The sequence below is a fragment of the Lathyrus oleraceus genome, chromosome 5 (assembly GCF_024323335.1).
Source record: "Lathyrus oleraceus cultivar Zhongwan6 chromosome 5, CAAS_Psat_ZW6_1.0, whole genome shotgun sequence".
In the NCBI taxonomy this organism is placed as follows: domain Eukaryota; kingdom Viridiplantae; phylum Streptophyta; class Magnoliopsida; order Fabales; family Fabaceae; genus Lathyrus; species Lathyrus oleraceus.
Window position 1 is genome coordinate 113034941 of NC_066583.1, and position 26574 is coordinate 113061514.

General features: G+C 35.6%; 3 protein-coding genes across 4 annotated transcripts; all 3 read left to right on the top strand.

Annotated features, from left to right (window-relative positions):
- The first annotated feature begins 312 nt into the window (after positions 1–312).
- On the top strand, positions 313–6535 carry LOC127088106 (polyadenylate-binding protein 8). 2 transcript variants are annotated; one of them, XM_051029017.1, is made up of 9 exons: positions 313–886; positions 1102–1220; positions 1309–1965; positions 2056–2133; positions 2218–2307; positions 5150–5281; positions 5570–5746; positions 5843–5986; positions 6103–6535. In XM_051029017.1, exons 1-9 carry the CDS (start codon positions 658–660, stop codon positions 6343–6345), a joined length of 1869 nt encoding a protein of 622 aa, XP_050884974.1. In that variant the 5' UTR covers positions 313–657; the 3' UTR covers positions 6346–6535. The 2 variants fall into 2 exon arrangements, with proteins under 2 accessions (XP_050884974.1, XP_050884975.1); XM_051029018.1 differs by having other exon boundaries at positions 5591–5746.
- A 4605-nt stretch (positions 6536–11140) lies between these two features.
- On the top strand, positions 11141–12202 carry LOC127079078 (zinc finger BED domain-containing protein RICESLEEPER 2-like). The gene has a single exon (XM_051019486.1). It carries the CDS (start codon positions 11141–11143, stop codon positions 12200–12202), a length of 1062 nt encoding a protein of 353 aa, XP_050875443.1.
- Positions 12203–14613: 2411 nt separating this feature from the next.
- Positions 14614–16255, top strand: LOC127088107 (uncharacterized acetyltransferase At3g50280). Its single transcript, XM_051029019.1, has one exon. The coding sequence runs from the start codon at positions 14706–14708 to the stop codon at positions 16077–16079; it is 1374 nt and encodes a 457-aa protein (XP_050884976.1). The 5' UTR covers positions 14614–14705; the 3' UTR covers positions 16080–16255.
- The last annotated feature ends 10319 nt before the right edge of the window (positions 16256–26574 follow it).

Below are 26574 nucleotides of genomic sequence, written 5' to 3' on the forward strand. Positions count from 1 at the left end.
TAGATGCATTTTACATAGGGCACTAACTAGTCATAGACAGTGATTTTTTATGTATAAAGTAAATATGAGTTTTGTTTTGTGGGGATTGTAGTGACATCATACCTGCATCCAATAAAATCGGTTAAATTTGTTTTTGAAAATAAATAAGTAATTTTGATTAAAAAAATTATTTGTTTGTGATTATTAAAAAATAGGTCCATAGTGAAACAATTTTTTTTCTGTTCAAACAAATTTGTTTTAATTGTATAAACTTTTTTTTTTTTTTGACTAAGTGTATTTTGTTTTATTTTTATTTTTTATACGAACTAAGTGTATTTTGACATTGCCAAACATAGACCATATCATAAAATAATTTTGGCTTAATAGTCGCAGTATATAACCCTCACCTTCCGAAATACCCAACCCTGTGCAGATCGAACTGCGCTGCCACCAAAATATTAAACACCACTTTTCCTTTTTTATTTCATTCTCCTACTTGCAGCACTGTTCTCCGCACTTCCGCCACTGCATTGTTCGCGGCTCGGCGGTGGTTTATCAAAAACCAAAAAAACCAAAAAAGTATTCAAATTATCTTTCCCCGTAGAACGATTCTCTACCGATACTTAGGGTTTTCAATTTGGTAACTTATATTCAATCTTCCAGAAAAACTAACCACCGATGGCGCAAGTTCACGAGAGTTCCAACAATGACGCTGCTGCTCCGGTTCCGAATCATCTCACAACGACGTCGTTGTATGTCGGAGATCTCGATCATGACGTCAATGATTCGCAGATTTACGATCTTTTCAATCAGATCGGTCAAGTTGTTTCTGTTCGGATCTGTAGGGATTTGGTTACTCAGCAATCCCTAGGTTACGGTTATGTCAATTTCAGTAACCCTCATGACGGTTAGTTTTTTTTTTTTTAATCATGAAATTCTAATGCATTGTTAGGTTTATGTTAATAATATATCAATAACTGATACCCTAGATTCTATGGATACTTATTTTTGTCATGTTATCAAAAATAAAAATAAAATAAAATGCATTCTTATGTTTAGCCACATTTGGTCATGTGTAGATAGTTATATTGATATTGATTTGCGAATGTAACTGTCTCACAGCTGCAAAGGCTATGGATGTGCTGAATTTCACTCCACTGAACAACAAACCTATTCGGATAATGTATTCTCACCGGGATCCTAGTGTTCGCAAGAGCGGTGCTGCCAATATTTTCATCAAGGTAGTTTCTCGTCCTTGAGTTTTTAAACTGGTTATTTTTATTTAATGAGTTGTTTAAATATATAAAGTTTCATTTTTTTTTTGAGCAGAATTTGGATAAGGCAATCGATCACAAGGGTTTATATGATACTTTTTCGGTTTTTGGAAGTATTCTCTCTTGCAAGATAGCAATGGATGCTTCTGGCCTGTCTAAAGGCTATGGTTTTGTGCAATATGAGAATGAAGAATCTGCACAAAGTGCAATTGATAAGTTAAACGGCATGCTGATCAATGATAAGCCTGTCTATGTTGGTCATTTCCAACGGAAGCAGGATAGAGATAACACCTTGAGTACTGCAAAGTTTAATAATGTCTATGTGAAAAATCTATCAGAGGCAATTGCTGATGATGACTTGAAGAGCATATTTGGAGAATATGGAACTATTACTAGTGCTGTAGTAATGAGAGATGTAGATGGTAAATCAAAATGTTTTGGTTTTGTCAATTTTGAAAATGCAGATGCTGCTGCTAACGCTGTGGAGGCACTTAATGGAAAGAAATTTGATGACAAGGAGTGGTATGTTGGAAAAGCCCTGAAAAAGTATGAAAGGGAGCTTGAACTGAAAGAAAGACATGAGCAGAGTATAAAGGAAACTGTTGACAAATATTATGGTGCCAACTTGTATCTCAAAAACTTGGATGATAGTGTCAGCGATGAAAAACTTAGCGAACTGTTCTCCGAGTTTGGTACAGTAACTTCATGCAAGGTGTGTGAATAAGGTTTCTCTTTCTGTTCATATGTGCAATTGTCAAACCTTCATCTTTTTAAAACATGTTTCTTTTTTTGTGATCTACAGATTCTGCGAGATCCACAGGGAATCAGTAGGGGATCTGGATTTGTTGCCTTTTCAACTCCTGAGGAAGCAACTCGAGCTGTAAGTATAAAGATTCTGGTGACTATTATTTAATATTTGACAGGGAAGTTCATTGATCAAATACAAATCTATTGGTTCTTGTAGCTTGCTGAGATGAATGGAAAAATGGTTGCTGGCAAACCTCTCTATGTTGCTCCTGCACAGAAAAAAGAAGAGAGAAAAGCAAGGTTACAGGTAATATCGTGCAACAATTGTTTAACAGTTAATTCCATGCTTTACAATTACAGTTAATTATGCTTCCCTTGTTAATGATGATTCACTAATCATGGATGGTAATTAGTTTGTGTACTCTTCTTTGACTTTAATTAAAAAATTATACTATTTTTCATTTTGTAGCAAAATTCTTCTTTTGAAGATAAACAAAAGTTGTACAATATCCCTAAAAGTTTTTATATATTTGGCGGGGTTGGCCAGTCAATCAAAATTATCAAATAACGCTATAATGTCCTATCATGAATTGTTCATCTTTTATTTCAAACTATTGGATCATCATCTATATGGGTTAACCTCTTAAACTGTGTTTCTACATGTTTTATCCACATATTCTTAATCCATCTAAAGTGAGTCCATCTTTTCCACCACTGACGCTGCCCCATCTTTTTTGTTTAATACTTTCATTGATAATCTTATCCTTTTTTCACCAAATTAATCCACTGCAGTTCTGGGTTTATTTTTCAGTCCCATATAATTTTGCAGGATTTATAGTCATTCGATAGAATTTTGCTTGAGTTGTACTTTTCTTAGATAGTTCAAATGATACATGTACCCCACTTGAATACTATGGCACATCCATTTATTTCCATGTCATTTTGAATGGTAGGCTCAGCCAAGAAACTTAAACTACATCTTGTAGTATAGTAAGTATTCCAATTTTCACCTTTATGTGGTAATTAGTGTGCCTGTTGTGAAACTTACATTTCACACACTCCACTTTACTTCCTACTCAAATAAAAGGCCATATCCTTTGAATGTTCTTCTACACAGTTGTAATTTCATCTCTTGACTCTCCAGCTAGGATGACAGGGCCCAATTGTTTGGGCTTTTTTGAGAAGCACTTCTTTAATTAAACAAATTGTATTATAAAAGGATAAAACCTGTTATCATTCAAGAAATGGAAGGGGGACAATTTGCTCATAGTCACTTTCTATTGTGTCTCCGTTATCATTTTACTTTCCTGTAAACAAAACTGCTAGAATGAATGGCATATGAAACGCTGCCGCTGGCACCAGAAGAGGTTGCCACTAATGGCTCATGGATGAGAGGAAAGGACAGAAGGGCACGGGCACGGGCGACTACAATTGCGTCTTCCTCAACACCCAAGTGCTCTTTTCTTTCTTACCTCATTCTCTAGGTCTTATTCCTCTGGCCTTTATTTTTTTACTATTTAAAATTCAATTCATCACGTCTCTCTGTATCCCTTCACTTTTCTTCTTATCTCATAGTTTGTTCTTCTTTTGCCAATGACATTAATTTCTCGTCAACCTTTATTGGAAATTTTGTAACTTGCTATGCAATGGACAAAATGATGCACTCTGATCACACAATGACATTGCTGAATCCCAGTTTTGAAATATGCTAGTTTTCTGGGTGACGTGGCACCAAAAAGCTGTATATCCTAGGGACATTTTAAGCAGTATAGGTCATGCGCAGATCTTTGAGATTCTTTTAAGCACAGTGGAATGGACACACTGTGCATGATTTTGACTTAGCAAACTGTCCGCTTGTCATTTCGGGAGTGGGGAACAATATACACAGGACTTGTAGTATTTTATCTAATATTACCCTAAAAAAATTGATGGCTATGGAGGATTGCTAGTTTTGTATATTTTTTTAAAAGGCCAAGTTTTCAAAAAGGAAATTCTGTTCTTGTGTTTTTCACAAGATCATAGGTTCTGTACAAGTTCTAAAAAATGTTATAGTACTTATTATATAAACCAGTTTAAAAAAAGTATAAACGAGCTGGCTTTTATCACTTACTAAAAGCATGTAACCTGACACTAATTCTGAAGTGTTGCGGAAACTCATCTAGAACCAATAAGATAAATGTTAAAGTCGATTCTTGGTGCAGACCTTGGTTTTTAGGGAAGTCTTTGTGGTCCGACCTGTGCAGTAGTAACCCCCTCAAATATTTGATTTATCAGAAAAACAGATGCAGGAAATACAATTTGAACTCTAACTTATAAAATATCTTTGGTTGGGAATTCAACATATGCCTTTTCCAAATCATGTCTATCATCCCTCACTCATCGGATATCTCTTTATGCAATTATGTTGCTTCCAAATCATTGAAGTGTCTTATCATGTCTTTCATCCATCACATATATATTTCTATGCAATTGTTCTTTAGTTGTTTACCTCTTTGGTATAAAACCATTTCTTTTGAGTTGCTAATATGAAGCGTACAGTATAACTTGAAACAGAATATAGATGTATGATATTTTCATTAAGGAAGATTATGACTTATAACTACTCAGGTTCGTTCTAAACACGATTTGAAATTTAGGGAATTATTTGATTGGGAATAATCGCAACTCCATCAAATTTGACAAAATGGAAAGACTAAAAGGGAGGGGTCACTCAAGAGATGGTCAGATTATCTTGCGGAAGGAAAGCAGGATAATGATAAGTTTCAATTAGAATCAGGAGAAAGATTTAGTCATTAATCTAAAACAATTACATATATTAAAGAGAAATAAATGAGAGAATATGAATAATATTCTAATAATCAATTGTGTTAGTGCTTCATGTTAGAATATCTATAAAATATCTCATAATTTTGTTGATACATTTTTAGAATATTTTTTCTCTTCCCTGAGTAAAATATCTCATAATTTTGTTGATACATTTTTAGAATATTTTTTCTCTTCCTTGAATAATATTACTCGTATTCTTTCATCTCTTTTCCTCAAAATTAGAAAATAGAAACCACTCTTTAGAGATCACCTAAGGTGAACTTCATCTAATATATTACTTATTTCCATTTATTTCTTGTATAAATTTTACATATTTCCTACAGGCACAATTTTCGCAAGTGAGGCCGGTTGCAATGGCTCCTATTGCGCCGCGAGTGCCATTTTACCCTGCGGGAGTTCCAGGGATGGGACAGCAAATCATGTATGGCCAAGCTCCTCCAGCCTTCATATCTCAGGTAGTTACATAGAAGTTAATGATCTTGTTTGTTAATTTTCATACAGCATGATATCATGTTATTAGAAGATCTCAATGTTTTTTGCGGATGAAATGTGACTGGCAAATTCTGCATCAGCTGACCAATTCTTTACGTTTTTAAGTTGTGATTTCAGAAATAGGTGCATTAATTTCTGCTGTATTCTCTTCCTCTTGCATCTGTCTGTGGCAATGATAAATGAACATTTTTACACAATTTATCCTCTTTTTATTGAATATATATTTAGAAATTGAGCAATAATAAATGCAGGCTGGATTTGGTTATCCACAGCAACTGGTTCCTGGAATGAGACCAGGTGGTGCTCCAATGCCAAACTTCTTTGTGCCCATGGGTCAGCAGGGTCAACAAGGTCAGCGTCCTGGCGGACGGCGAGGTGCAGGTCCTATGCATCAAATCCCACAGTCCTTGCCAATGATGCAGCAACAGGTCTACTCATACACAGCATCTTGGAATTTGTTTTACTTCTCCTGTTTTTGCTCTTTATGCCTGTTGTTGAGATGCTTTTTGTTGGTTTTTTTTCAGATGCTTCCAAGGGGACGTGTCTACCGATACCCCCCTCCAGGTCGCAACCTGCAAGGTGTTCCGCTGCCAGGAGTAACTGGAGGAACACCCATACAGGCGCTGGCTACAGCCCTTGCAAATGCTCCTCCTGAACAGCAGAGGACCGTAAGACCCTTTCTGGCTAATTTTCTCGTCACACTTGGGTTGATTACTTGCTAAATTGTTTCATGTGCGTTAGGGAAGTTCTCATATTGACTCTCTTTTCATTAATGTATTCATAGATGCTTGGTGAAGTTTTATACCCCCTAGTAGAAAAGATTGAACATGGTGGAGCTGCAAAGGTTACTGGGATGCTTTTGGAAATGGACCAGCCTGAGGTGTTACATCTGATTGAGTCACCAGAGGCTCTCAAGACTAAAGTTGCTGAGGCCGTGGAAGTGCTGAGAAATGTTGCACAGCAGCAATCAAACAGCCCAGCTGATCAACTAGCTTCTCTCTCTCTTAATGACAATCACGAGTCTTAGACTCTGCATGTCACAGTTTACAGGGATCCATACGTTCTTTGAACGTAACAGTTTTGTGTTTCATGCTTTTTGTAGGATTAGCAATATTCCTTGGATTTTCCTTGGATTAGCTAGCATATTGATTTGTGGTTTGTTTTGTTGCTTTTTCACCGATTTGGTTATTTGATTTGACTTCTTTGACATTGTTTCATTCCGACTTTAATTTCCCATGATTTGATTGTTTACTGTTATTAAAAAAAAAAAGGTAACAAGGGAAAAGGATATGCTAGATTAAAAGCGGAATAAATAAACCAGACTTTTTTTTCCCGTTTTGGCCAACCTCGGCTTTACCTATTCACGCCTTTTCCTCTGAACCTAGACAATTGACCCTCAAATGATCTGTCCAATACGGTACGAAAATACACCACGTGAAAATACAAAAGTGTTAGTTTTTGGAGATGTATTTTTGAATTTATTTAAATTCAATAGAATTCTAATTTAATTTTGAAAAAATTATAGAGATGTATCTTTATAAATATTCTAAATGTGCATCTCCGGATGATATTTGTTTTAAAATGCGTTAGAACCTTTCTCAATCCTCACTTTTAGAAAAAATACTAGATATTTTTTAAACTCTCTCAACTCATTCTTTCAAAATCAATCAATCAAGTTCATAGTTTTTTCTATTAGCATCATGTATTTCAAAAAGATCATTAAGATCATTCAACACTGAATTAAATTCTCAATTTGTAAATTTTTGAGTTTTTGTACAAATTAGTAGAAATTTGATGGTTAAAAATAACAATCAATGCATTATTTTTAGGGGTTTAGTTGTCTGCATTACCGTCATTGACGAAGTTGAATGTTGTGGGAAATTCTGGAGATGCATCTCTGAAATTTTTTCAATGTTTGGATTCTCAAGAACCAAATATGCATCTCTATAGTAATTGTGTGACACTTGTCTGTTTATTTACAGACTGAGGTACGAGACGATTGCACAACATGCATCTTTTCAGAGGAAAAAGAGTTAGGTTTCGGAGGCTCCTGTTCCCTCTAGTCCGGTTCATGCAGAAGCATTGACTTCCGAGGTTCATATATCTCCACCTCTTCTTTTCGTAGGAGAAGAGTATCACCTATCGACGCATCACTGCGTCCATTTTCCCGTAGGCAACATGTTTTACCTATTTAGGCGTCAGAGGTACCTGAGTCACCAGAGGAATCGAAGGGACCTCATGCTTATTAGCCAGTGCCACCTTATGCTGATGAGCCAGTGCCACTTCAGGCTGATGAGCCATGGCCATATCAGGATGTTGAGGTTGATGAGTCAGTGCCACCTCAGGTATTTGGAGGAGGCCTTATAGAGTTGTCACTATTGACTCTTTATTCAGACTATACTGCCAGACATATTTGAGATGGAGAGGTAAAACTAGTTGGATTCATTCTTTTTAAAATACGTTTATTATTATATTACAAGTTTCTGACATAGATTAATTTTTCTACAGGACCGTGATCCGCTGAAAATCATTAACCATGGGCGGAAGATTACTAGCTTGCCTCAACCTACTGACAAGTGGTTTCAGACTACTTTGTCCCTATCTGAGATGAATGACTTGTGCAAGACCGATTATGTTACGGTCAACCACGAGATGCTTAATGCATTCGTGGAGAGATGACACACTAAGACGTCATCATTTCATCTATCACTTGGGAGATGTCTATCACACTCGACGATGTATCATGTTTGCTGCATCTTCTGATTAAGGAGAAACTTATAGATCATGGGAGAATTAGTAAAGATGAGACACTCAAGTTGATGGTGACTATTTGGGAGTTGACCCAGAGTTTGCCATGAGAGAGATGAAAAACTAGAGGGACTCATACTAGGTTTGAATTCCTGAAAAAGGTATATACAGATGAGCTCCTTAGAGCAGAGCAGGCTAGAGGTGATGAAGAGCAGGTGAGGCTACATAGAACATATGCTATGCGAGCCTACCTGTTATATTTGGTTGACACTACAATTTTTGTGGACAAGAGTGCCACTTATGTGGATGTCGTCTACCTACGATACTTTGAGGACTTCGAGCGAATCCATGAGTACAACTAGGAGGCCGCTTGTTTGGTCTACTTGTACTCTAAGTTACCAAAGGGCTGTAGGTGGAAGACGGATCAGGTGACATGCAACATCAAACTACTAACAGTAATATTTATTGATCTTTTAGTGTTTGTGTATCATTTTCATTACATTTTTGCAACACCCTTACTGATGATTCGTGTGTTCCAACACTTTTCAGACTTGGATCCTCCATCACTTCCTGTGCATCTCCGGCTGGTTGTGTGTACCGACTTATACTGAGGATATTCCGCGTGCTTCTCCATTTCCCCCGCTCAGAGGAAACCAAGCGACATGGCCGTTTATAATGTATCTTGACCACTTGGTTGTCGATGATATGTACTTTAACAATTATGTCGATCATCGTGAGACGCGACCATTTGACGACATAGTGTTGTACTCGAGATAGTCGACTTGCGGTTTACGTCTCACATTTCCTCATCTGCATGAGCGTGTCATGCGACAGTTCGGTTACACTCAGACTATTCCCAAACACCTTGTTATCTCTACTCCTCCTGCTATGACACATAGATATATTGTTGCCATGTTTGATGATTATCTTAGTCATCTGGTATTGGAAGAGACACATAGTACCATCGTTGAGAGTGATTCGAGCTATGTCAGTAGGTACATCAGGTGGTAGGGGTGTTCAAATCCAATCCAATCCAAAAAAAAACCGAAAACAAAAAAAAACCGATTTTTTTTGGATATGTTTGGACCACCTTGTAGAATAACCGACCGGTTCGGTTCGGTTTTCGGTTGGCTGCATGAAAACCGAACCAATCTAAACCGAACCGATATTTATTCATATAGTATTCTCATTAACTCTAATTAAATAAATACAATGCACCGTTACAAATTAAATACAATGCACCTTTACAGCACATCATGCACTAATTAATAATATTATTTTAATATTACAATTTAAATACAATTAAATACTAATAAATACAATTGTTTAAACACATACTATTACTAGAATGCATACTAGTTAATAGTTATAGTTAAATATGATTTCCTACCCCTAAAAAACGTTTCGGTCATGCTTTAAAAAATATGATTTTCTGCAAATAAATACTATTAAATTTACTAGAATGCATACTAATTAAATATTATATGACAATGAAAAGCCAAACGTTTCGGTGATGATTTCCTACCCCTAAAAAATAGTATTATATTAAATATTTTGTGGGATTCCGCCGCCAAATATTGTCTTTTTAGTCCATAAAACTCAGAACTCAATCGTCCATAATCTCTCTTCAATCTCAATCTCAGATTTTCAATAATATCTACCCAATCTCAATCATCCCCAAAATTAAAAACAATAAATATAATTATTTCTTGGAAAAGCACGTTTAGCTTTAGACAATTCCTCAAGTTCCAATTTAAGCTCTCTCCTATTTCAATTCATCTCCCACAAACCATTATAATTTTTATTATTCACAATTCTCTCCCTCATTTCATCTCAATCTATTTTCCTATTCAGAACCCTCATTCACTATTAAGTAAGTTTGTATCTTTTATATGTTCTAATTTATAATTTTTCTGTTTTTGAATTTAGATTGTATTTTCTAATTTTTCCCGTTTTAATAAAAAAAATATTGTCTGTTTTAAAGGAATGAGCCAAGCAAAATCCTCTGATCCTATTGCTTCATCTACTCAATATGATCTTATTAGCAGCACCAGTCAGGTATAAAAATTTAATTCGAATTAGTTTGTTTTACCTTAGGAAATGTTGGTTAATGTTCTACAATGGTGTAATGTTGAAACAGTTGATGTTCTACAATTTATTTTTCATCTGTTTCCTATTTTGCATATTTTACAGGGTGAAACAGTTCAACCTCCACCTCCATTGGTACAAAGTAATGAAGTAAACAATGATGAAGAAAATGCTAATAAGAAAAGGAAAGTTGGAGAAGCTTCAACATTAACCACATCCAACGATCCTAATGTTGCATCTGGAGACTCAGGTAATAGAAAACCTATTAAACCTAGATCTTGGACTTGGGAACATTTTACAAAAATAGGATCAAGAGCTAAGTGTAAATGGTGTGATGTATCATATGCTGCTGATTCACAAAAAAATGGCACAAGTAATTTGAAACACCATTTGTTGCACCAATGTAAGAAGTTTCCCAAAGAGTCTCTTGATCCCACTCAAAAGACTCTTGTTCTTCAACAATTGAAAAAAGAAGATGGAAACGGATATGGTAGTGTTCTCACTAGTGTCCATTTTGATGCCGAGACATGTAGGAAAGCTTTAGTTAGGATGATAATTATTGATGAGTTGCCTTTTAAGTTTGTTGAGGGAGAGGGATTTCTTCATTTTATGAGTGTTGTGCAACCTAAACTCTCAATTCCTTCAAGGACTATAATTGCTAGAGATTGTTGGGATTTGTACACGAGTGAGAAACATAAGTTAAAAACTGTGTTAAGTAAATCAAATTAATGTGTCTATCTTACAACTGATTGTTGGACATCTGTGCAAAATTTGAGTTATCTTTGTCTTACTGCACATTTCATTGATCATGATTGGAAAATCCATAAAAGGATTCTTAATTTCTGTCCAATTGTAAATCACAAAGGAGTGACCATAGGAAAAAAATTGAAAAATGTTTGGAGGAATGGCTAATAGGTAAAGTTTTCACCATTACGGTTGATAATGCTAGTTCCAATGATGTTGCTATCACTTACTTGAAAAATACAATGGATGATTGTAATTCACATCCATGGAAAGGGGAATATATGCATGTTCGTTGTTGTGCACATATTTTGAACCTTGTGGTCCAAGATGGATTAAAAGACTATCATTCTTCAATTAGTAAGATTAGGAATGCTGTTAGATATGTTCGTGCCTCTCCGGGTCGTTTGGATAGGTTTAAAACTTGTGTTAAGGAAGCTAGGTTACAAGAAAATTCGATTGTTCAGTTGGATGTTTCCACTAGATGGAACTCCACATATATTATGCTTGAAAGTGCGTTGAAGTTTCAGAAGGCGTTTAAGAGATTGAGTGAGAAGTGTGCTGATTTTGTGTTGATTCAAGGTGGTATTCCAAATAATAAGGATTGGGATAATGCAAAATGTTTTGTTAATTTTTTGAAAATATTTTTTGATATCACAAAGAAGGTTTCAGGTCCTACTTTTGTAACCTCTTCTCAATATTTCAATGAACACATTATGATCTTGACTACATTCAAGGGGTGGATAGGATTAACAAGTTCAGACAACTTGCTTGGAAAGATGGTTGAAAATATGAAAGCTAAATATGAGAACTATTGGGGTGATGTTAGAAAAATGAACATTCTGCTCTTTGTTGCTGTTGTGCTTGACCCTCGACATAAGATGCAGTTTGTTAGGTGGGGCTTGAACAAGGTATATGAGAAGAATGTTGCTGAATCTTTGTATAAGAAAACAGAGGAGACATTATACAAAATATTTGATAGTTATAGGATTTTTGTTGGTCAAGGTCAATCTGAAGTTCCTACACATTCCTCTCATGAAGTAGAATTGGTAGAACTTAAAGCACCAGAGGATGCATTTGCTTTGGAAGTTGAGATGGACATGAATCTAAATGAGAGCATGCAGAAAAATGAGGTGGATTTGTATCTCATGGAGAAATTAGAGAAGAAAAGTCCTGGTTTTGATATCTTGAATTGGTGGAAGGTGAATTCCAACAAGTATCCTATTCTTGGTCAAATGGCTAGAGATGTATTGGCAATGCCTGTGGTTTACTTTTGTAGAACTTGTTCCAATTCCACAATTGAATGAAGATGTATCTGATATTGATTATGATTAGCTATGGTACTTTGAGCTAGTCTTGATATGGTATGACTGTATTGCTTATACTAATATGATCATATTGTTTGTTTAGTTGCTGCAAATGATTCACTCTATTGATATGTTTGTTTTTTTTTGTTTTTGTTTTTGCGGACCAGACCAATTAGAAAGAATGGATATTCTTATTAACAAGCTGGAATTGTTGTAGGCTAATTAGAAAGAATGGTGATTTTGATTATCAGGAAATACACATGCTTTTATTATGATTTTCTACAGTTATGTTATTGTTCTGTTGATTCCTGTAATAATTTTCTGAAAACTGTTGTTGTTCCTGCAATGTTGTTGATTTTTGTTCTGTTGCAGAAAAATTAAATTTCTACTGGAAAATTGAATTGTTCTTGAATTTGCAATTCAATAATTATTCTTGATTTGCTTTTCTACAATGATGATGATTGTTGTTCTGTTACATACAGGAAAATTGAATTGTTGCAAGATTCTAAAGTATATTAAATTCAATTAAATTAAATTCTTTATTGCAATTCTATTGAAATTATATTAAATTTATTGTTGTTCTTTTGTTCAAATCCAATTGTTGACGGAAAGTTAAATTGAATTGTTTTCCTGTCATGCAAATTGATTGTTCAAAAAATTCACCAAGGCATGTAAAAAATATTAAATTGTTGCAGGAAAATTCAATTTAATATTTGAAGTGTCATATTGGAAAATTCACCATCCACGGATTCCACGGGCATGTAAAAATTAAATAGGTTTCTTTTATATATATATATATATATATATATATATATATATATATATATATATATATATATATATATATATATATATATATATATATATATATATATATATATATATATATATATATATATATATATATATATATATATATATATATATAATATCGTATAAAAAATGTTTTTGTCAGAATTAAAAAAAAAATTAAAATTAAAATTATTTTAGATTTAGATGTAGTGTTTGTTTAAAAACCGAATAAAACCGAACCGAAGTAAACCGTATAAATTGGATCGGATCGGATTGAATTTTTTTTATTGTCATCCAATAACCGAACCAAACCGTATGCTCTTTGTATCTTTGGATCAGATGATTTTTTGTCTCAAAATCGATCCAAACCAAACCGCGAACACCCCTATCAGGTGGTTCTTTAGGGTGTCACATCTGTATATGGTGCATGCTGTTCTACGAGATCCACTGAGGTCATCTCATCAAGAGATACTAGAGGAGGAGCAAATATAGTTAGATCATGTTCATGATGTCTTGCCTAGATGTTGTCACATTGTGAGGATTGCACAAGCAGACATTGACAGAGGTATCTTTCCTGACGGGTCCGAGACGAGGCAAATCCTAGATGCCATTATGACGGAGGCACAAGAGACACTGATGTACCAGAGACAGCGTCGGAGGACGGGGGATAGAGGAGACCGAAAAGCTCTAGTCCGACATACACAGTAGTTAATAGTATTTGTACTTTGGATTTATTATAGGTTGTATTTTATTTTGACTTATTTCGACTATATTGTGTATCAGCTAATGACTTATTTTGACCATCTGAATTTATGTCATTTTTTTTCCTATCGATTGTATGGTTTAATGCTCATCATATAACACGGTCCTTAACATTTATAAATCGTCATTTTCATCTGAATAACAATAAAACTAACTTAACTTTTACTATTCTAATAGGTTACAAAAATATATCTCCCTAAATTTTAAACAGAGATGTATCTCCAGAACAATAAACGTGTAAAATGGGTCTTTCAGAGAGGGATGTATATGATGTGTTTTGAAATATTACGAAAATGCATCTTCTGACCAGTCAACATTTTGACTTAAGATAAAATGCGTCTAGAGATGCATCTCTACAATTTTGAGGATATTTTAAATTTTTCATAGGGTGTTTTTCACTCTACAAGTGGAATAAGAAATTCCCTATATTTTATATTTAGGGAGTTATACAAGATTCAATGTTGATCCTAACTTCATTTGGATTATAATCCTATTGAGAGACCCAAATGATCTGTCCAAACAAACCCAAAAAAGAACCATGAATACCATGGAATAATAAATAACCCTTTCAATTTCACCACTCAAATCACAAATTTGAATCCCCTGCATAAATTCCAGTCCCTTGCAATTAGTGTATTTTAGGGTTACATTTTTATCATTACCTCCAATTTTATATTTTTCCAAACCCTTTTTTTTTTGTCTATTTCTAGTCATGTGTGAATGCAGATAATCCATGTCCTCCTTATTGACCCTATCATAGTTCAATTTTGGCGGTGGAATGCATGTGCCTACACGATTGATAATATTAATACTTTATTTATTTATTTATTTATCATATACAGACAACAAATCACAATTTTCTTCTAAAGAATGAGTCAAACAAAATTATCTTCAAAATAAACGACCTCTCTAATCAACATACACACGAAATTTATTGACTATCAGAAAAATGAACACTCCTTCTCTAAAACACATTTCTGAATGCTTCATCAAACCATATCCCCCAATCGAAGACTCGAACCAAATATGCTACTTATCACCTTGGGATATTTGCATGTTATCTGCAAACTATATCCAAAAGGGTCTTCTCTTCAAAAAACCAACATCATCACTAGCTAATCAGCCAGATTTTATCGATAATCTGTTGATAAAACTTAAACACTCACTTTCACTCACACTTTTTCATTACTATCCCCTCTCAGGTCGTCTTGTTACCAAGAAAACGCAAGATCCTCCTTCTTACACCGTCTTTGTCGATTGCAAAAACAGTCCTGGAGCTAAATTTATCTATGCAACTTTAGATATCAACATAGATGATATCCTATCCCCCATCGACGTTCCACCCATTGTTCAATCCTTCTTTGACCATGACAGAGCAGTCAACCATGATGGTCACACCATGTCTTTGTTATCCATCCAAGTCACTGAATTATTGGATGGTGTTTTCATAGCTTGTTCCATGAATCACTCTATTGGCGATGGAACTGCTTATTGGAATTTCTTTAACACATTTTCTGAGATATTTCAAAATGATGGCAGTGTTCATGTTCCAATTTCACACCAACCCATCCACAATAAGTTGTTTCCAGAAGGTTATGGCCCAATTATCAACCTTCCTTTCAAACATCACGACGAGTTTATTCAAAGATATAAAGCACCGATTTTGAGAGAGAGAATCTTCCATTTTTCAGCAGAATCTATAGCAAAAATCAAAGCAAAGGCTAACGAAGAATCTAACACAAACAAAATCTCTTCGTTCCAATCTTTATCAGCACTAGTTTGGAGATCTATAACGCGTGTGCGTCAACTACAACATGATCAGAAAACAACTTGCAACTTGGCTATAAACAACCGAACGAGAACGGAACCGCCTATTCCTAAGGATTATTTTGGAAATTCCGTTAATGCAGTGAAAGCTGAAGCGACGGTAAAGGAACTGCTAGAGAAGGATTTAGGTTGGGCAGCGTGGAAGGTTCATTTGGCTATTGCAAACTATGATGACAAAGCGGTCCGGGGATCTGTGGAAAAGTGGTTAGAGTCTCCTATTGTGTTTCGAATGGACATGATAGTGGATTCTAGTACTGTGATGATGGGTAGTTCACCGAGGTTTAATATGTATGGCAATGAATTTGGAATGGGAAAAGCTTTGGCAGTTAGAAGTGGTTATGCTAACAAATCTGATGGAAAAATAACATCATATCCAGGACAAGGAGGAGGAGGAAGCATAGATCTTGAAGTGTGTCTTTCACCGGATACTATGATGCTCCTAGAATCGGATGAAGAGTTCATGAATTCAGTTTCTTTGATTAATCATTTGTTCTAGTCATTGAATGCGCTATGGCGTTGAATGGCGCTTTGGAACATTTTACATTTTACTATGGTGTTAAATGAGTTCAACTAAGTCAAAAAGTAGTTTAGTTCCTTAATAAGAATTAGATTAGAAACAATTTATTTCAACTCAGAACAAATGAACTGATTTTACTATGGTGTTAATGTCAATTTTTCCAACTTGAACTTGCATACTCAGTTATAGATCACAGACAACTTATTTCAACTCAGCTCAAATGAACTGATTATTTATTTAATTTACCGGCTTATTAAATATAGTCAACAAAATCATTGTAAGGGATTGGATATCAATAAAATAACTTAACTTACAAAACATATACTTCTATTATTAATCAATAAACCAATATAATATTATAATATAATATTAGAAGTTACAAGTATATATATATATATATATATATATATATATATATATATATATATATATATATATATATATATATATATATATATATATATATATATATATATATATATATATATATATATATATATATATATATATATATATATATATATATATATATTATAATATAGTTGATCAATGCATATCAAGTATAACAAGACAAAACTTATCAATTGTATCTCTTTGTATGAAAATTGTTATAAGTTGTATTAATAGGTTTTTATTATAGACAAATTATAGGTTAAGTTTTCAATGCATATATTGTATCCATTTTTAGTTTATACCGTAAGTGTATATCACATGAAATCATGTATATATGTAAAACAAATCACATGAAACAAAGACAACATTCTTATATAATAATTATTCCTCCTTTACTACATATTGATTTGTTTCAATAATTTATATGGTATAGTATTTTTTCCTGGTTAATATCTATCACTTTGCTTATTTTCTTCTTCATCGACACTCTTATTTTCATCTGTCATCATGTCTGCTATCCCAAACCCAATATTTCCTGTTCCTTCTTCTGAAAATCCGCCAATCACTGATCACTCCAAAACAACCTCAAACGCAGATCCTTGTGTTATTCCCCATTTAGATAATCCTTCAACTGTCCTTGTTACCCCTTTACTTACTTGTGATAACTATGGTTCATGGAGTCACGCAGTAACAATGGAACTTCGTGCCAAAAATAAATTAGGTTTTGTTGACGAATCACTTACCAATCTGAAGAAGAAAGAAGACATTCCTAAATGACAATGTTGCAACGATCTGGTTGCAAGTTGGATTCTTAACTCGGTTTCAACCGAGATTCGTCCCAACATTTTGTACGTTGAAACTGCAACACAAATCTGGTCCGATCTAAAAGATCGATTCTCTCAATTAAATGCCCCTAAAATATATCAATTGAAACAATTAATTTCTGCCCTCAAACAAGAAGGCATGTCTGTCTCTCTTTATTTCACTCAACTCAAATCTCTTTGGGATGAACTCAATTCTGTTGCTCATGGCAATCCTTGTATCTGTGGTAATGCTAAAAACATTCTTGATCAGCAAAATCAAGATCGTGCCATGGAATTCCTTCAAGGAGTTCAAGACCATTTTTCGACTGTCCGCAGTCAAATTCTTCTGATGGATCCATTTCCATCAATTCAGCGTATCTATAATCTAGTTCGTCAGGAAGAAAAACAACAAGAGATCAGTTTTCGCCCTCTCTCTACTGAAGAATCAGTTGCGCTCCATACCTCTAAAGTTCCATATCGCACTCAAGGAAAACGTCAACATCCTTACTATGAACATTGCAATAAGCATAGTCACACTATTACTACTTGCTATCAGATTCATGGCTTCCCAAATAAGCCAGAAAAGAAATCAGAACCATCACCATCCTCTTCCACTAATCAACTGTCAAGTGCACAATATCAAAAACTCCTATCTCTCTTAGCTAAAGAAGAGACCATGTGACCATCATTGAACTTGGCAGGTACAACCTTTACTTGTATTTCTTTTTCATGGATTATTGATTCTTGTGCTTCAAACCACATATGTACATCTCTTTCTTTATTTTCTTCATATTCTCCCATTCATACTCATATATCTGTTCAACTGCCTGATGGTTCTCAAGCGCTTGTGAAACACATTGGCACTATTAATTATTCACCATCACTTACACTTATGAATGTTTTCCACATTCCAACTTTCAAATATAATCTATTATCTATCTCACAATTAACAAAATTAATAAATTATGATACAATTTTCTCATCTCCTGGTTGCATTTTTCAGGACCGGGCAACGAAGAAGATGATTGGTCAGGGTAGTGCTCAGAATAGACTCTTCTATCTAAATGATGCATCGATATCAAATAAGCATGACAAGGATCACTATTGCCTTAGTTGTCCATCAAGCTCTTTTTTTAGTTCTAAGCATTGTAATAAGTTTGTCTTATGGCATTCACGCCTAGGTCATCCATCGTTGTCTCGTTTTAATTTCATTGTTAAAAATTCTCCAAATATTAAAGCAAATAAAGACTTTATTTGTGAAATTTGTCCGCGTGCGAAACAACCACGTTTACCTTTTTCCTTAAGAACTACTTATTCATCTCATCGTTTTGAATTAATTCATGTTGACATTTGGGGTCCATTCTCTATACCATCCAATAATGGATCACGCTATTTTCTAACAATTGTCGATGATTATTCACGATGTACATGGTTGTATCTAATGCAACATAAATCTGAAACATTCACTATGTTAGTTCATTTTTTTACTCAAATAAATCGTCAATTTAACACTAAAATCAATCAAATAAACTCTGGTAATGGGGACATCTTTCTTCCCTAACTTCAAACCATTCATTCCGACAATGGTTCAGAATTCTTGTCCACACAGATGCAAACATGGTTTCATGATCATGGCATCATTCATCAACGCAGTTGCGTTGCAACTCCTCAACATAATGGAGTAGTGGAACAAAGACATTGACACCTTCTTGATGTTGCAAGAGTGTTGCGCTTTCAAGCGAACTTACCTATTTCTTTTTGGGGAGAATGTGTTCTTACTGCAACATACCTTATAAACAAACACCCCACTTTTATCTGTAACACCTCAAAATTTGCCCTCCTCTCCTTGGGACTAGTTAGCATATTGCATTTCATATTTAGGGCATTAGGCATTTGCATATTGCATATCATGTGAACACAAGAGGATCACCCTCCAAAGTCTTTTTCAGAAGATAGAAAGGTTAAGAGATTCAAGCATGAGGGTCTTATTGAATTGGAGATCAATCATCTGAGGGTTGCTATTCAATTAGGGTTTTCTTGGTTCCTCAAGGAGGTTGAGCATTATCTTATTGGCAAGGATATATCACCATCATCATGGTTATATCATCATCAAGGGCTTCATGATTCATGCTCAGTTTCCTCTGGATTAGGGTTTTGACCACTGGTCAACCCTAATCAATTGCATTCTTCCAACTAGGGATTTTCAAGGAGATGAGGTATTTTTATGAGATGGAGATCATATGGGAACTATATTGAGCTTACAAGAGCTAGGGTTCATTTCTGAGCCATTTCCTCAAGTGGTTGAGGCTCAAGCTGATCAGAGCATGGCTAGGTCATTTGAGGACCTATACAGTCAACTGAGGGCTAGGAGGTGGAGAAATAGTTTGAGACACTTCATTCATGTCCCAAAGAAGCCTATTCATCATGTCAAATACATATCTTGAAGAATTTGAGGTCAGATCAAAAGTTTCCAAAAATGGAAAGTGACCTGTAATTGAAAGTTTCCAAAAATGGAAAGATTTTGGTTCAAATTTAACTTGATTTTACATCATCAAAGAAGCTTCAAATGAAATTTTGTCCAACATAAAAGCTGAATATCTTTCTCTCCTCTTTCCAAAAAGTCCTATTTCATGGATTTATGATGAATGGTTGAGAAGTTATGGCCAAATGATCATGAAGTATGCTTGGAACTTCAAAGTGGCATAACTTTTGACTCAAAACTCCAAATGAAGCCACTCTTTTTGAAAAATTCTTGTCTTGACCTATGCTTTCCAAATCTATCATTGCATTGCATGAAAGAGGTTCACATGATCATGTGTTCATTCATATGCATTTTGGAGGGAAATTAGGGAATTCAAATTTGGTGCAAGCTACAAGCATAATTCCAATCCCATTGTGTTTATTAGGTGATTTTGAGTGAAATTGGATGCTAGCATGCTACTGTTCACGTCCAAACTAAGCCATGCACCACACTTTTCCAAATTTGCAAAACACCTCTCATTACACTGATCTTAATTAACCAAGTTCATTTGTGATTAGCATGGTGATTAGTGAATGATATAAAACCTAAATCATAACAGAATTTGGCATAATCACAAGTTCTAGATCTAGATCTCATTTTCCCTCCAAATTTCTCTCTCATTGGAATTCAAATTTTCTCCACACAAACACCTAATTTATTTATAGATCCTTCATCCTCATGACATTTGGAGCATGATTCATCCATTTTTCGTGGAAATTGAGCAAGGTTTGGAACTGTTCAAGTGCATGTGCATGTCAATGGCAAGTTCAAATTAAGCAAGATTCAAGAGGATTCGAGTGTTGCTTTTCATTCAAAGCTTCAAGGCAAGGATACTGGAGAAGGATTGGAGCTTTTGGAGGCTTGAATACACTGTTTTGATCACTGCCATTCCAGGTTGGTGAAAATTCGAACCTCTTAATTCTTGATTTTATGTACATGAACTTATAGATCTTTCCATGCTGGTCATTCTGATATAAAATTCATTGAAAATGGTGGAATATTAAGTGAGATATGAATGTTTAAAGTTTGATGCATGATAATGTTTTTGTTCGATTCTCATGATCCATGGAAATTTAAACCAAATTAATGTTAGATTTGTGTTGTGCATGACAAGAGCTTTCTAATGATGTGCTTGGATTTAAATTCTGGAAAAAATTTGAAGAACGCACTGTAGCGCCACCGTCTTCATGAAGAAGACGGTGGAAACCACTGCTGATGAACAGTAGAACCACCGTCTGGTGCGCCTAGGGTTTCAGTCCCAAAACGGTGTCGTTTTGACCAAGCGCTACCATAACCTTTGCCTCGCGCGTTCGAACCCTCGCCATGGCATTCTGAATTTCACTTGTATTTTCCCTCATTAAACCAAACGCTGCGTTTTGGTATGCCGCGCCTGGAACCTATGTGACCTTAGTTCGATCCATGCTGTTGCTTGTTTCCAATTTCCATTCATATTTCATTTTATTTCATGATGCATATTATTTCATATTTATTTTCATGTTAATTGAAAAAATCCTAAAAAATTGAAAAATAATCCAAATAATTCCAAATGTTTTCTCACATATTCCTTGAAGTGTCTATTATTTTATGATGTGATTTTCTGATTTTTATCATGTCTGGATTTTTGGAATGAGATTGATTGCTTGAACATGATGCATATGTGATATGTTGTGCCAATTCTTTTGTGAAATGCTCATACATTGTCCAATTGCTTTGAAATTTGGTATGCTGATTCCTAACATGTTGCATGATTTTTGAGGTTTGGTTGTGCATTTTTATCATTTTTCATCTCTGTTTTGGACACATGGATATTTGGTGTGACAATGTGTGTCACCCAATTTGATGTTATACTTGTTCATTTTCATTGCCATGTCAATTGAGCTCTGTTGATTCTAATTTTTTGCATGATGCTTGTGTTTGACATGTTATGTGTACATAAAAGTTTTCATGTTCATTTGAATCATTTCTGTTTTAATATGGAATTTTGATTCTTGATGTCCAATTGTGTGCTTTGTAATTGCCTTTGCCATATCTTGCTCATGTGGTGACCTTGCCATTTGATTTAGATTTGATCCTTTTTATGTCATGTTCTTACTTGATTAAATGAGCTTCATGTTGAATATTGGCTGCTGTTTTGACTTTTTGCTTTGCCTTTGACCCTAGTCTTGGACTAGTGGTTTGTACTCATCTTTTGAGCTTTGTATTTCAGGTTCAAGCTATTAGCTCTAGTGGTTGATGCAATCTCATGACTTGAGATGCAAATCCTTTGTCCACTAACCTTTGTTGTGTTGTAGGTCACTTGGTGATGAACTCACTTGAGTTGTTGACTTGTATTGTGTACATATTGAGGAACCACTGTTGTGTCTGTTTGATTTGTCTGAATGTGAATATTGACTTGTTTGACTTTCTTACAGGTACTTTAGTTGCTTTAGCTCATTGCTTGAGTTGCTTTGCTTGTGGTTGGCATACCACCTAGGTAATCATCCTCTAACTCCATGTAGTCTGGAAGCCCTGTCGTTTCTTTTGGCAGGCATTTGGCTGAAGTCCTCCTTAAGAGGCAATGACTGTGATTGTTTACATTTGTGACATGTACTTCAAGTCCTCCTAAGTGAAGACGCAATTGGCAGATAGAAGGGATTAGCAATCAATCCCCTGTTAACCGTTGAGTCGTTCATTATGCTCGCACTACGTGCTGATGCTCTTGAACCTAACCCAAGATCCTTGTATATAGAGTCAGTCAAGTGGAATAGGGTCCCACATTCTGGATCCCCACATCTTCTTTGATTTAAGCTCACCCTGGCCAGGGTTAAGAGCTATGAGGTCTAACCCTCATTACCTTTCATCTGCTCACCCTGACGGTCAATGTCAGTGGTTAAGAGCCCAGTTGACACCCTACAGTATTGGCTCGTTTGTCGAGGTTGATATGACCCCTTGACGAAAGCCCAACCATGTTGTATGAGCCGCTTGTTTGCATATAGTGTGTGATACCTGTTCACCTGTGTTTGTTTATTTGCTGTTTCAACTTGCTTCCTGTGCGAGTTAGGTTCTGTTTAGATACCTCAACCTAGGACTATTGTGGATTGCATGACAACTATTAGGCTCGAGCCAGTCTCCCTTTTAGTTTGTTATTTCCCGGTCTCTGGTTAGGAGAGTTTCTCCCCTGTTAAGGGGAACTACGTCGCCCTGATCCTCATACCAGATGAGGTACGTAGGCAGGAGATCGTGCGGGATCTCTCCGGGCAACCTTTTCTTTTTTGTGTGTGTTTGCTTGGCAGCTATTAGGCTCGAGTTTCAGACTCCCTATTAGCTTGTCTGTTTGTTAACCTTTTTGTGTGTGTTAGGAGTTGGATGTAAGACCAGCGATTGACATTCCGTTTCCTATTTGTTGTGTGCTTGGAGTCTGATGTAAGTCCAACCATTGGCATTCGATTTCCCGTTTGTTTGTTTTGTGAGGAGTTGGATGTAAGTCCATTGATTGGCATTCCATTTCCTGTTGTGTGTTTCTTTTGACGTCTCAGCGTGTTTGGGTTGTGTTTTGTTTCGGCGTGTGTTAGCCGAACTACGGTAGCTCTGATTCTCATTCCAGATGAGATACGTAGGCATAGGATGCGATATCCTAGCGAGCCTGTTTCCCATTTCCCCGAACTACGTTGACTCTGATGTTTGTTTCTGACAAACTACGTAGGCCCAGGATGCGACATCCTGCCGAGTCCCCTTCCTCCGTCTTCTTTCGCTTGTTTATTCCAGTGTTTGTGCATTCTTTGAGCAGTTTTTAGCAACCTTATTCTATTCCTCTGAGCGTGGATCCCGTCGAGTATGACGGACGTGAGGGGGTGCTAATACCTTCCCCTTGCGTAACGACTCTCGATCCTAGCAATCTCTGGTCGTAAGACCATTCCTTTCCCTTTTCCAGGTTTACTTCGAGCGTTTCCTTTCCCTCCTTTGGGATAAATATTGCACGGTGGCGGCTCTGTGTCCTTTCCCGCCGGTTGTTTTTTGCGTTGCGACATTATCCTAAAATATAAATCTCCTCATCAAATTTTACTTGGGTCTCCTCCTTCATACTCATCACTTCGTGTGTTTGGATGTCTATGTTTTGCTAAAAATATGAATATTCAACATAAATTTGATGAGCCGTCCAAACCTGGTATTTTTGTTGGTAACCCTTTTAATCAAAAATGATATCGCATATATGACATGAAAACTCGTCAAATATATGTCTCTCGCAATGTTCAGTTTCATGAAACTGTATTTCCTTATCAAGATCTTCAATCTCCTCCCTTTAATAATGCCATAAGTATCAACACTCAAATTCTTGATTATGAATTTGACGACACATCTTCCACTTTACCAACTCAACCTAATAGCCCTCCTAGAAATAATCATAATGATAATTCAAATGATACAATTGTGACTATTTCCTCTTCTCAGGATGATACCTCATCCAATCTTCCATCAATTTCTGTAGAAACTCTTCCAAATAATCCTCCTAAAAAATTAAATCCTTTAAATCGTCTTCATTCTCAATGTATTCGTACTCCTTTAGTTCGCCTCAAGGATTACGTCACTAAAATTAATAATGTCACATCAAAAACTAATTTTCCTTTGGAAAATTATTTATCATTCTCAAATCTAAGTAATTCTCATTGAGCTTTTCTCATTAATCTCATTGAAAATAAAGAACCAAAATCTTATTCTCAAGACATGCAATCAACTTAATGGCGTGAAGCTATGGCAAAAGAAATTCAAGCCCTTGAATCAAACAACACTTGGACTGTATGTCCACTCCCAGAAGGAAAATCAATAATTGGTTGTAAGTGGGTTTACAAAATAAAATGTCACTCTGATGGTACCATCGAGAGGTATAAGACTCGATTAGTAGGCAAAGGCTACACTCAAGTTCAAGGTATCGATTATCATGATACCTTTGCGCCAGTCGCAAAATTAGTCACAGTTCGACTTTTTCTCTCTATTGCTGCCACTAAAAACTGGCAATTACATCAATTTGATGTCAATAATGCATTCCTTCAAGGAGATCTCAATGAAGAAGTTTATATGAAATTTCCACCTGGATTCTCTCATAAAGGGAAACCACGTGTCTGCAAATTAAACAAATCAATTTATGGTCTTAAACAGGCTTCTCGCCAATGGTTCTCAAAATTCTCCACCACTCTTATTCAAAAAGGTTTTTGTCAATCAATTTATGATTATAGTCTGTTCACTTACAATTGTGATAAAACGATCATATTTGTCCTTGTTTATGTTGATGACGTCATCATCACAGGCAACAATGAATATGCCATCTCAAATATAAAGTAATTCCTTGCTCAGTCCTTCTCCATCAAAGAACTTGGCAATCTTTCCTATTTTTTAGGCATTGAAGTATCCCGTTATAAAAAGGGAATATTCTTATGTCAAAGAAAATATACACTTGACATTTTATCTGACTCTGGTATGACTGGTTGTCAACCATCAAATTTTCCTATGGAACAACACCTTCGTCTACGACCTAATGATGGAAGCTCTCTTCCTGATCCGACACTCTATCGTCGCCTCATTGGCCATTGTTGATTGTAGGGTTAGAGTGTCGGGTTTTTGTTATCGTCTCCACAGGGATTGTGAGATATCGCCGCCGTTCGACAGTTGTTTTAATTCTTAACTCGTAGTAACAAGGGGGGTTTTGGTTTTAGTCACGGTAGCTTGCATAAAAGTGTAAGAAAATGCGGTAAAAGTTTTGGTTTTTCTATTTGAGAAAGATTGTCAAAGTTAGGGTTCGACGATCACTTTGCATGTATATGTTCGATCAATAAAACTCATAAACTCCTTTAGATGATAAACTATTTCACAAAGTCCTCCCAATGTGTTTATCTCTAACACACATTGTGGGTTTTCCCATTTTGATCCATTGTTTATCTCTAACACAATCTATCAAAATGACAACTTTTTGGTTCAACTTTATGGTGAACAAAATCATTCATTACTATCTCTAGCTAACAAACAAGATTGGATGAAAACCTAGGTAAAGAGTTGGTAAACATCTCTCGATCATAAACCAACACAAAGAGTTATCAATAAAACAAAGTTTTCACCATATATTCATCATTAAAGAGTTTACAAATGAAGATCATCCCATATACACACAAAGCTATGATCATCTACATCTAACCTTGACAAAATGAAGGACTTAGCTACTCATTTTCATGGTAGCTTGGTCAACAAGCTTCGGTCGAAGGTTGATCAACATCCGAGTCGAAGAATCGAGATTGGATGGGAATCCACCTTCTTTTTGTAGAATATTGTTAAGAGATGAAAAAAAATGAAGAAAATGGGTTTCTAGGTTACAAAATGTGATCCCAAGAAAATGCAGAAAATATCTAAAAATGCTAAGTCTAAAAGTATCCAGTCCAAAAAGTAGCCCCTGCTACTTATAGTACTACTGTCTGAGTTGTCATGCTCGCTAGGCGAGCAGAATGGTTCGCCTAGCGAGCCCCAAAATAGGCCACCTGAGGCACCTGCGCCCAGAGAAATATCTAAGTCCAGATTGCATGTTCGCTAGGCGAAGCCCACGCTTCCTCCTTCGCTCCAGCGAGTTTAGATGGTTTTGCTACTGGAATTGCTCGCTGGGAGCTCGCTAGGTGCTCGCCTAGCGAGTAAGTGCTGGCTGTGAATTTGCCCAAGTCTGCGGGTGTTCGCTACTACCATCGCCACAACGAGTTTGCTGACTTTGCTACTGTAAAATTCTGGGGAAGTTCGCTGGTAG